The 12,594-nt window shown below is 39.2% G+C and overlaps 2 protein-coding genes across 11 annotated transcripts in view; one reads left to right on the top strand and one right to left on the bottom strand.

Annotated features, from left to right (window-relative positions):
* Positions 1-12,594, top strand: part of LOC126091944 (mitochondrial ribonuclease P catalytic subunit) — a 135,635-nt gene that overhangs the window by 107,063 nt on the left and 15,978 nt on the right. For 2 of the 10 annotated variants that reach the window (XR_007521283.1, XR_007521286.1), the window contains exon 10: positions 6,928-7,445. The exons of 5 other annotated variants lie outside the window; for them this stretch is intronic. The gene's annotated coding sequence lies outside the window, so the exon portion shown is untranslated. Of the gene's footprint in view, positions 1-6,927; positions 7,446-8,129; positions 8,400-8,984; positions 9,075-12,594 lie in introns of those variants that run through there. 3 more of the 10 variants (XR_007521285.1, XM_049907277.1, XM_049907276.1) reach the window with 3 other exon arrangements.
* LOC126091945 (EARP-interacting protein homolog) overlaps positions 7,544-12,594 on the bottom strand; it is a 49,063-nt gene continuing 44,012 nt past the window's right edge. Inside the window, exon 8 of the mRNA XM_049907278.1 lies at positions 7,544-7,748. Within this exon, the coding sequence (XP_049763235.1) occupies positions 7,586-7,748 (163 nt within the window). The 3' untranslated portion in view covers positions 7,544-7,585. The remainder of the gene's footprint in view (positions 7,749-12,594) is intronic.

The raw sequence follows: 12,594 nt of genomic DNA, 5'->3' as shown, positions 1-12,594 counted from the left end.
AGTTTCCTACCTTTTTGACTGCAACAGATGATATCCATAAAAAATGTTCGCCAACAATTTTAAGCAATTTTTCCTCGCAGTTGGTCTGAACATTATAGACTTCAATTTATTGTGTCCAAGGTCACAGGTGAACCAGCACTGTGGGCTACAGAAGCAAGCGAGAATTGCAATACATGCGCAGAGTTTGAACAAATTTTCTTAGTGAAATACTGGTTGAGTAGCAAAAAAAAGAAGCTATGAAAGGAGGTGTATCAACTGGAATTTTATAATAGTAAACAAGGTTCATTAAGACAGTATTTCAATAAATACATTAATAAAACAAGGTACTGGAGTGATCTTGTTTCCAATAGAGAAGTGATACGTATTTTGAAAGGAAGATTACCTATTCATATACATGAGAAACTTATAAATGTCCCTGACTATGACGTGGAACAGTTCCTGTCTGTGGTCGATTCGATCGATATGATACTAGTAGATGCCTGAGTATAGTATAATAATCAAATGTCTAACTCACAACGTAATAATAATAATGACAGTACCAACAATAACGACAACCGACATAGAGATACTAAACCTATACTACACGGAGGAGGACAAGCAACATCTTCTGGCTATAGTAAAGCCAATAATACTGATCAATATAAACATAGCCCCTATTATACTAAAGAAACCTATGGAAATCATAATAATCAGGTGAATCAGATTAGTACAGGAAAACCAAATCGCAAACTCAGACAGAATGATTCAAATAATCAGTGCGGTAATTCACACAGACATGATATGTACCCAGAAGACAATCCTGATAGTATACAACTGTGGAAAGATCCTTCAACACCTGAAGTTCAAAGGGTAGATGCAAATGTAGCTCAACAAGCACAACCACCATGAGGACTGATACCACTTGGTAACAGAGCAATAAAGTTGTGAAGGGAACAACTTCCAAATTCCGACCATACTGTACGCATTAAAGTACACAAACCACCGAATATGCCATCTACCAAAAGATTAAACTAGAACCGGTCACCGAAAGCCTTCCTAGGATGACTGGAGAGGACAAGGAGGACAGGCATCATTTTAAAGTAGAATGTACTGAGGTATGATGATGATTTGGATCGACCAATGACCTCAGCAGTTTGGTCCCTTAGGAAATCACACACACGATTTGTATCTAAGGGAGAAACCGATTTGAAGAAACACCTTACATTTCGAGTAAGTGTGGAATAATTTTGCAGGCAGTAGTTCAAGCAGTAATAAATAGTATTGATGTTGAAATTTTGATTGATACTGGAGCAGCTATTAGCGTAATGACGCAGGATTGTTTTAAACAAATTAGTAGAGGAGCAGAAGTGCTTACATTTCCTGTTACTGGATGTACTGTATCGGGAGCATTTAGTCCAAAACCGCAAAAGGTCTCAAAGCAGGCACGAGTCAACATTATAAATCAAAGTAGATGAGACTGATTGTGAGAAAACTGTATTCATCACCCTTGAGGGCCTGTATGAGTTCAAGGTAATGCCGTTTGGTTTGTGTAATGCACTAGCAACTTTTGAACGAATGATGGATAATCTTCTAAGGCACCTGAAGTGGACGATGTGTCTTTGTTATTTAAATGACATTACAGTGTTCTAGATACATTTGATGAACATACAAAAAGACTGAGGGCCATTCTTAACTGTCTCCAACAAGCCGGACTGAAACTTAATCCAGGAAAGTGTCTCTTTGGAGCAAAAGAAATCGATATACTTGGGCACCTTGTGTCAACGAAGGTGTGCGGCCAGACCCAGAAAAGGTGAGAGCTATAACGGACTTTCCTATTCCTAAAAGTATTAGAGATGTGAGAAGCTTCCTCGGATTGTGTTCTTATTACCATTGTTTTATCAAAGACTTTTGTATCAAAGCCAGGCCACTCCAAGAGTTGTTAAAAGCTGATGCTAAATTTATCTGGGGTAGTGCTCAACAAGATTCTTTCAATGTGCTGCAAATAGCTCTGACGACTGACCCTGTACTTGATCTGTATGATGAGAGAGCACCTATAGAACTACACACAGATGCCAGAGGGTATGGGATCAGTGCTGTTCTGGTGCAGATTTCGGATGGAAAAGAGAAGATTATAGCCCTTGCTTCTAGGACACTTACAAACCCTGAGAGAAACTACTCAGCTACAGAAAGAGAATGTCTTGCTGTGAACTGGGCCATGTGCAAATTTCCACAGTATCTCTATGGAAGGCCATTCACAGTTCTTACAGATCACCATTCACTTTGTTGGTTGACAGGTCTTAAGGATCCAACAGGATGACTCACCAGGTGGGCACTATGTCTTCAAGAATATGACATTACCATAGTCTACAAAAGTGGAAGAAAACACAAAGATGCCGACTGTCTCCCAAGAAACCCTGTGCAAGACCATCAAAACTTTTATGAAGATAGTGACTGTCTTGCGGCACTCCAAGATCTCTCTGTTGAGCAGGAGGAGGACGCCAAGATATCTCAAATTATGCTTGCCTTAAATCGGTCAGAGGATGTGAAAGGACAATTTTAGGTAGTTACTAAATTACTTTGCAAGAAAAACTTTGATCCGTTTCCTAAACACATGCGCATAGATGTTCTACAGAAATTCCATTACACACCTGAGGCCAGACATTTATGATTTATTAAGACATACGATAGGATCCACAAGAGATTTTTGTGGCCAGGTTTATTTACGAGTGTCCGTCACTATGTGTCGCACTGTTGAGAGTGCCGGAGGAGAAAGGCAGTTCCTCAGAAACCACCTGGCCAACTCATACCAATTTCACCAGCCAAAACGCCTTTCCAGCATGTTGTTGACCTCCTTGGACAATTTCCAATGTCTGCTAGTGGCAATAGATGGATTATTGTTTGCTCTGATTATCTGATGCGCTATGCCATTACAAAAGCCGTGAAAACAGCTGAAGCAATAGAGGTAGCCAAATTCATCGTAGAAGACATTGTATTAAAACACGGTGCCCCAAGGTCGTTAATTACGGATCGATGGAAAGTTTTTCAATCGAATCTCGTGACAGAGAGAAACCGTCGGTGCAACATTACTCATCACATGACAACTGCCTACCATCCGCAAACTAACAGGCTTACTGTACGCATAAGACCTTGGCTGACATGCTGTCAGTGTTCGTCCATGTTGAGCAGAGCAACTGGAATGAGGTGCTACCTTTTGTGACATTTGCCTACAACACCACCAAACAAGACACTACAGGATTTACGCGATTTTTCCTGGTGCATGGGCGTCAGGCGACGACGACGATGGACACTTTGTTTCCGTTACATCCTGATGACGTGGGCGACGACTACATCGGACAGGTGTTAACCAGAGCTGAGGAAGCTCGGCAGTTAGCTCGATTCTGCACACTGCAGGCTCAAGAAAACGATTGCCGAAGGTATGACGCGAGCCACCGCCCTGTTGTCTGCCAGCCTGGTGACCTTGTCTGGATCTTCACCCCTGTTCAGAAGGTTGGTCTCTCTAAGAAGCTCCTCAGGCACTAATTGGACCTTATAAGGTTGGAAGACAGTTGTCTGATGTTACTTATGAGGTTGAAGATTTCGATCCCGACACAAGATGACGAAAGATCAGAGATATGGTCCACATCCTTCGAATGAAACCTTATAAGGTTTCTGCAACCCAGGGCAAATTCAAAGCTCCAGCAACAGGCAACAAGCGGAAAAGTAACTAAGAATGTAGTGGCAAGGGAAGTTCTAAGAAGATCACCGCCATGGCAAACATCGGGAGTCGGAGTATGCAGGACCAATGACTCATTCCCGGACTAGGAGGACGTAACACTGAGACGCTGTCCTCTTAAGGAGGGAGCAATGTCGCAGCTGAAGCTGAGTGGCACAGTCGCCATATTGTAATGGTTATGATACTAGAGTGTTGCATGGAGGATCGCGAGTTCAAAACTCGCCTGAACTGAAAAATTTTAATTTCTATATTTGGTTCGAGTACATTCTAGAATAGCCACAAATGGGAAGAATCATTGTACTGGAATGTTCTGTAGCTGTATATATACCATATGTGTTCTAGCTGGAGGCAGTTCGCTCCATGCTCTTGTATGTGTAAGTGCTGAATAAACCTTCGTTAAATGAAGTTAGTTTTCATCATTCATCTACTTACACCTTCCTCTACATGACATTGTTACATTCCATCCTGGATTTTCCATTGTTCAACTCCAGAGTGGAAGAAATATTCAATGGCAGTACAGGCAAAATTAACCACATGCCACAACCCATTGGTAGGATTATCATCATGCCTAAAGATGCTCAGCCTCTACAGCAGGGGTGTCCAACATGCAGCCTGCATGTGGTTCAATGCAAGTATCAAAGTGAAGTGAGTGTCTGTCAAATAAAAAAGATCTATTTATGTAATGTTAAATGAGTGAGTTTGCAAAGCAAAGCCACGTACTTTAGATGAAGTTGAAACTATCTTTTGTCACGATATTGCCGCCATTTCTCAGAGGGAATTGCAGAAAGTAACGAGTGATTTCCTAAGCAGGTATAAGAAATGCTTGAACACCAAAGGGAGGCAGTTTCAGCATCTCCTTGTTTAATGTATGAGAGTTATTTACTTTCTTTTTAAGTGTTTGTTATGCTTATTAGAAATAACTTACGTGACAAATAATAAATTATTTATAATGCAGTACAGAGGAAATATATGACTCTATAAAAACTAATGTGAAAATCATAGCAGCAGAGTGATGGTCATAGGAAATAGAGGCCCTTGTTAGAGAAAAACGAAATGCGTCCCTTCAGTGGTTCAAGGAAAAGAAGAATGAAGTGATGAAAAAATAAGGATGGCACATGTTCTTTCCCATGCTTCATTTTTTGCCAAAGTGAATAGCAAATTAGGATTCGGGAAAGCAAAACCAATTTCCAACTGATAACACAAAAGGAATGGGAAGAGTATTTCCAAAATTTATTAAATGAGGACAAGGAAGAATATCTAGAAGGAACAGTGGAAGAAAAAGGACATGAAGATGATGAGATCCAGATTTTAGAAAGTGAAGTATTTCAGGTGTTGAAAACAGGAAAGAATGGTAAATCACCAGGACCAGAAAATATCAATCTGGAGTGTCTGAAATATGGTGGTGACAAAATTGTGAAACTGATAACACAGATCTTCAACGAAATGATGCATGGAGATTCGATACCCAACGAGATGAAGCTAGGTTACATTAATACCATATTTAAGAAAGGGGATCGCAAAATTTGTTCAAACTATCAAGGAATTTGTGTTACAAACACATTAATGAGAATTTTTGTGAAAGTAATTAAAAACAAACTGGAAAAAATTTTAGAACCCAAGAAGAACAATGTGGATTCACGTCTGCGAGATCATGTGTAGACCATATTTTCACATTGACAGATTTTGGAGAAACATAGGGAAAAATCAAAAAATATAGGATTAATTTTCATAGATATAGAAAAAGCGTATGATACTGTTCCAAGAAAATTACTTTGGAGAGCACTACATATGGCAAACATAAAGCCTTCCTTGATTAAAATAATACAACAGATGTATAAAGATAACATATGCCAAGTGAAAGCTGGTAATAAACTTTCTCAGAAATTTAGAACAAGCAAAGGCCTTTTACAGGACTGTCCTATGTCAGCATCATTATTTAAAACTTATATAGATATTCGCTTTAGAACATGGTCTCGTAAATGTAATAGTATGGGATTAGAAATGAGAAATGGAGTTTACCTAAATCATTTATTGTTTGCTGCTGATCAAGTAGTCATAGCACAAGATGGGGAGGATGCTAACTATATGTGCAATCAGTTAACAATAGCATACAAAACTTGAGGTTTGAAGATTAATTACCAAATAACAGAATACTTGACTAATGATTTAGATGAGCTATACATTGAAGGAAAGAAAATCAAAAAGATAAACACTTTCTGTTACTTGGGATCCATTTTAGAAATTGTGAAAAAATCAGAGTCAGAAATCAATAAGAGAATTAGTAGCAGACGGAAGGTCATTGGAATGCTGAACTCAGTCTTAAGGAGCAGGAATGTAATGAGGAGAACTAAAAAATTAATATACAAATCCATATTAGAGAGTGTGGTTCTATATGGAACGGAGAGATGGACTTCTGTAGAAGATCGACAAGAATCTCCAGGAAAGAAAAGATAAGGAACACCGAAATAACAAGGATAATGTAAATAAAAGAAAGAATATATGACGTAATGGATAGGAAGAAATTACAGTGGTACGAGCATGTACGACGAATGGAGAAAACCAGAATACCAAAATTGATACTGGAGTGGGAACTGGAGGGGGGGAGAAGAAGAAGAGGATGACCTATGACCGCCTGGCTCCAAAAAGTACAGCACTCAATTAGGAGAATGGGCATAGAGAAAGAGGACACACAATCGAAACGCCTGGAGGAATATTTTGAAAATATAGTTTAAGAACGTTTATTCTTTGTATTATAATTTCCAAGTAAATTATTATGTTGGAGATAAGCCTCTGTAATGAGGAAAAGTTCAAAATAATAATAAAAAAAATGGGTCTCCTGTAACTTGTACCATGTATGCAGCAGCCAGCCGCATGCAACAAAAGCAGATGTGGTAATTATTATTGTGGAGCATAGGTAACAACAGAGTGGAACCTGAGAGAAGTAATATTATGTTTCAGGTTAGTTGCAGATCGGATACTTGTGTTGCCTTACAATTAATCAAAAACTGAATATGATGATGTGTGCAGTGAAACTAAAGATTACACTTCAATCCATCCTTTTCTATCGGATATTTAAAATTATAAATTAGGCAGGTTCGTGCCCCCCACCCCTCCTCAAAAAAGGAAACTTATTAATATGTAATATCGAGTGTTAAACAGTAACAAAGAAATAATGTACCTAATATCCCCTAACAGTTGCTTTTTGCTATTTATAGATTCAAATACATACTGATCAAACTTCATATGGAAAATTGGAGCAATTTAGCTGGAATGTTGCACACCTAGCAACATGTTGGTCAGCCTTTATATGGGAAACTTGGACAAATGTCCATTTCAGATCATGGAATTTTTGCGCCCTACAAAGTGGTATTTTTTAATATCTGAGATGACAAGGAATATATTCAGAAGCATTCATATCCAGAAAAAAATAATTTGTTTCCTTTTTTGTAAACATAAAAGATGGAAGAGCTTGATAGATGTTTACATACAGTCAGTTCCTTGATATTCTTGCTATTCTCTGGATAGTGAATAATAAATTATCTGGTGCTACTGCTGCTGTTTTTTAATCATCCTGAGCACCTGAAACACCTTTTGTACCTACTGATGCTCTGGCTCAGCATTATACTGTAGGCAAAAAACTATTGCAGTTTTTGGATTAGTAATATTTTCATAAGGTATCTAAAAACTACTTACATATTGATCTTTGTTACATTTTTTTAACACACTGATGATTGTTTCCAAGGTTTTAGTTTATTGGATTATACTTCATAATCTTTTATTTGGATGATCAATAAAAGCGCTCAAATTTTAATTATTACTCTTTATTTTTTTTTACATTAACAAATAACATTGAACAGTTATTGTCACAGAAAGCTACAGCAGTATCTTATATTTAACACTGCGAGGTACCTTACTGATCACAAGCCGCCCATCATAACTGAGTGATGCAAATGTCCATGGATCTGCCGCTGACCACTCAACTCTGTACACTGAATCTTCATGTTCATCATACGTTGCCAGCACACCATCTTCCAACCTGTAAAATTGTTTTATTGTTTAGCATTGCAAACGTTAAACGGCCAAGATGCCACCATGTGCAGATGTTAATTAATGATAAGTTCCACTGATTTGAACCTTTAACTAAATACACGTGTGGGTGGGTGAGTGGGGGGGGAGGCGCAATCGGGAATAATATTTTTGAAGAGAACAGTGGGCTTCTGTAATAAAATTACCTCAGTTGATAGGTGTGCCAAATGGAGTTCCATCAGGTAACTTAAAAATATCGGCGTAGTCTCTTTTATTGGAATACTGTACTACGAGTGCTGCCACAACGGTCTATGGCACTCCCTACATAAGAGTTGTCTGTTCCTGAGAAGTGTCCACATCCATATTGCATGACACATGTTTGTGTGTGCAGGCTGGAAAGGAGTCACGAGCATCGACAAGTGTTAGCCGCTCGTGCCACGAAAGTCGCATTGGAAGACCAAGAAGTAATCATGTAGTACTCCTTGCTGTTTTAGTGTCTGCGATTATTGTTAAAGAAAAATGAACAATTGATTATAGACATTTAATTGTACTTCATAATTATGTGGTTGGAAAAACTATGCTAAAAATGTATTTAATTGAATCTAATGCTAGACGAATCGGTTGACTTGCAAACATTCGAATATTTATGTGAGAAGTGGCGAATTTATATTTGTGGAAGTTGAAATATACCAAGGCTAAACTAAAAGTAGGGGGGGGGGGGGGGGAAGAGACTGATAAATTCCCGTAACTAGTATTATTCTTTAGAGAAGGAGGTTTTGAGGATCAACATAGCCAGCTGTCCAGAGAAGAAGATCGGCTGTGTATATTGTGGTGTCATTGCCAGACACCACACTTGCTAGGTGGTAGCTTTAAATCGGCCGCGGTCCATTAGTACATGTTGGACCCGCGTGTCGCCACTGTCAGTACTTGCAGACCTAGCGCCACCACATGGCAGGTCTAGAGAGGCGGACTAGCACTCGCCCCAGTTGTACGACGACTTTGCTAGCGACTACACGTACGAAGCCTTTCTCTCATTTGCCGAGAGACAGTTAGAATAGCCTTCAGCTAAGTCCATGACTACGACCTAGCAAGGCGCCATTAGCCCTACAGTGATTGTAATTAACCGTATCTGGAGATAGTTTCACTTGTATCGTCAATAGCGATGTACCACAAGGATGGAATAAAGTTAAGTATCCGAGGAACTGCATACTTTTCTTTAGTGTATTTATAACTTATCCTGTTTCAGACTTCACGCCAGTCGGTGTGTGTGTACGCGTGCCTTTCGGTAACCTCACCCTGTGTCTAGACTGTCTTGTCTAGACACAACATATATCAAGTAAGTCAACTGATGTGAGAGGGGTTTGGATTTTGCTTGCAATCCAAAGTCACACCGCTTCTTATTGTCGCACAGCTTTAGATGTTTCCATGAACACCTTTTCTCTCAGCTTAGCATGTATGGACCCAACTTAGTTGACCTGCATAACAGACTGTTGTGCACAAACAACCACAGCTGTGTTATGTAAAGTCTGCACGGCACAGGAGCTTGCACTACCATAATCGTCCTGCCTAGACCGTCCATGTTTCTGTGCTACTTACCTGACTTATGAATAGCTTCATAGCTCACTCAGTCTTAATGCCTACCTTGTGAACCTGCTTGAAGGGGTGCTTCAAGCCCACATGACATGACCAGCTGCCACCTGGAATTTACTGCCACACAAACAGAATCAAAAATACATAATTGTGTGTATTAAGCTTGGAATCAATCTCCTCCATTGCAGAGTACTTTCATTCTGCAATGCTTATTTGCCATGAAGCATAAGCTACAGTGTGCTCTTTGCCATCTATTAACTGTCTTAGAAAATGCCCCAGCACCTCGTTGGATGTGTCACATGATAGTACAAATTCTTTCTCATAGTCTGGGAAAACCAACTCAGGACTTGACATCAAAGTTTATTTTAAACCCTCAAATGTGGCTTGAGTCACTTTTGTCCACTCAAATTTCAAGCCTTTCTTCACAAGTAACTCTTTTGTTTGTCATGTAGTCAGAGGATCTTGTACCGCTTGTATAGTCTTGGGCCCGTCTTCATTCCCTCTCAACTAATAATATGCCCCAAATAACTAATTTTCTCCCATGACAGAATGATACTACTCAGTGCCCAATGTAAGATGTGCACCACCACTTGCAAATGTAACTTTCATGATAATTTCACACTATTTTTGAACCTTGAATTTAAATACACATACTTCCAAGAGGAAACTTTTGGGAAGAGAAAGAAAATGATATTTATAAAGAGAGTAATGAGCTTCTATAATAAACTTATCTCAGTTGATAGATGCACCAAAGTGGAGTTTCATTAGGTTACACAAAAATATCAGCATAATCTCTTTTATTGGAATACTATATTAAGACTACTAGATAAAGGTCTGTGGCAGTCCCTAAATAAAAGATTTGTCTGCTACCGAGAAGTTTAGATCTTACAGATAGTTGCTTTAGTTACATTTTTTCGAGTATAAACTCCAGATTGTAATCTGAAGGGATGCAATATTTTGGAAAGCAGTGAAATTAAAATTAAATTAAATTTTGATGAATTTAATGGGAATAACATTAGTTGAAATTCTTTTAGTGGTTCTGATTGTATTGTGAAAAATGAAAGTTTTTGCAGACTAGAATTCAGTCCCCAGTAGTTGCACGACCAGTTAGACAATCCAAACACATCTCCATGGCCAAGCCATAATTAGAATTTGTTCCTAACAAAAAACATGAGGAATGGATGTGGGGGAGGATCTTGGCTTACCCATGCCATACGGGTATACAAGGATGAGCCAAAACATTATGACCAGCAGCTTAATAGCTTGCTTGTCCAACACTGGAATGAAATACATCACTGATTCTGCATATCAGGGATTCGAAAGTTTGCAGAGGTATGTGGCTGTAGATGTCTACGCACAGGTCATTTAATTCCCATAAATGATGGGCCACTGATTTGTATACATGGTGATGGTGCCGATAGTGAGGCAGATGGGTTCCATAGGATTTACATCAGGCAAATTTGGTTGCTGAGACATCAATGTGAGTTCACTATAATGCTCCTCGAACCACTGTAGCACGGTTCTGGCTCCGAGACACAGACAATTATACTGCTGAAAGATAACATCACCGTCAGAGAAGACATCAAGCATGAAGGGATGCAGGTGGTTTGCAGCTGTCGACATGTCTTTGATAGCCACCACAAGTCCCATGCAAGTGTGGATAATACTGCTCTCACCAGCCTACATCTGCGGTGTGCTGCACATTTCAAGCTGCCATTCACCTTGATCATTGTGTTTGTGGGGACGACAATCAACCCAATCTAGCAAAAAATGTGATTCACGTGAAAAGCAGGAATTGTGTTTGTGGGGACGACAATCAACCCAATCTAGCAAAAAATGTGATTCACGTGAAAAGCAGCAATTTTCCATTGTTGGACATTTGAATACTGATGATCCTGTGCCCATGAAATCATAACTGGCGAGGGTCAACATGTGAACATGAATGGGTGGTCTGCTGCAGAGGTCCATGTTCAACAATGTACGATGAATGGTGTGCTCAGAAACACTTGTGCATGCACCAGCATTGTGCTCTTTTGGTTGAGGTGCCACAGATCACCATCTAGCCTACTTTACAGAGCCAGACAAAGCTCCAAACACCACATTCTATGAAGAGTCATGGATGTCCAATCATTTAATGCCTAGTGGTAATTTCACTGTCCTACCTCTTTCCGTAGATGCTCATGACAGCTGCATGTAAACATTCAACCAGATTTTCATTTTTTGAAATACACTTTCATTGGCTCTGAATAGCAGTAGTAGTAGTAATAGTAATAATAATCTGCCCTTTGTCAAAGTCACTTATCTCAGTGGATTTCCCCATCTACAGTCCATATCTTCACATTTTCTGCTTACATACTTTTGTTACCATGTTACTCGCCCGCAATGCCACCAGGTGACATCCATCATCGTGGTGGGCAGTGGTCATAATGTTTTGGATTATAAGTGTACAATAAATATGACATACTTCACATCATTCCCTAAATAATGTAAGAGATTTTTACCAGTCAGTGGTTATTGTCTTTGTAATATAGGAGCTGACATATCCACATAGCCTCTCTTAAGTCGTGCTCTGGCTCTGCATCCATCAGGCTGGACAAAATAAAAAGTAAGAGGCCCCTGGTAATTGAGAGTAATGAAAAATCTGCCTCAAAGTGAACAAATGAAACATTTTAATAGGACAAAACCATTGTCTGTTAAACATACATGATAAATGTCACCTATTATATTACTGATTCCATTTAACCCTCTTCAATGATTTTAATACAGTTGATATACACTATTAGCCTTTGACGTTGCATCACCACAAAGGCTCGAATATGCAAATTCCTAGCATTTCAGTGCAACTACAAGAAGTAGAATATACATTCTGTGAGTAAGAAAACAGTATGCAATGCGTTACTCATTCAAAAATTGTATTTGAATGTTGTTTGTGAGAAGATTGTATCCTATTCAGACTGCAGTTCATCATTTCATGATAATGCTGCTTATGTCGCTCTTGTTCTGATGACTTTCGTGCTAATATGGAACTGACAGCTTCAGGGGGCCATACTGAACATCATGTCACATCTCAAATGGCCACACATGACTAGCACCCGACAGGGCAGATGTGCTGTCTGGTCAGCTGAGTAGGATTGAACAGCCACATAATATATGTATCTCAAGTAAGGGAATAGGCTTGTTTGCAGCAAGACAAGTATACACAATAGAGCAACAACATCTAGAGCACCATGGCAACCACTGTTCCAGAATCTCTTGACACATCAACA

Source organism: Schistocerca cancellata, chromosome 7 (assembly GCF_023864275.1).
Source record: "Schistocerca cancellata isolate TAMUIC-IGC-003103 chromosome 7, iqSchCanc2.1, whole genome shotgun sequence".
Classification (NCBI taxonomy): Eukaryota; Metazoa; Arthropoda; class Insecta; order Orthoptera; family Acrididae; genus Schistocerca; species Schistocerca cancellata.
This window is presented reverse-complemented; position numbering and strand designations above follow the sequence as displayed.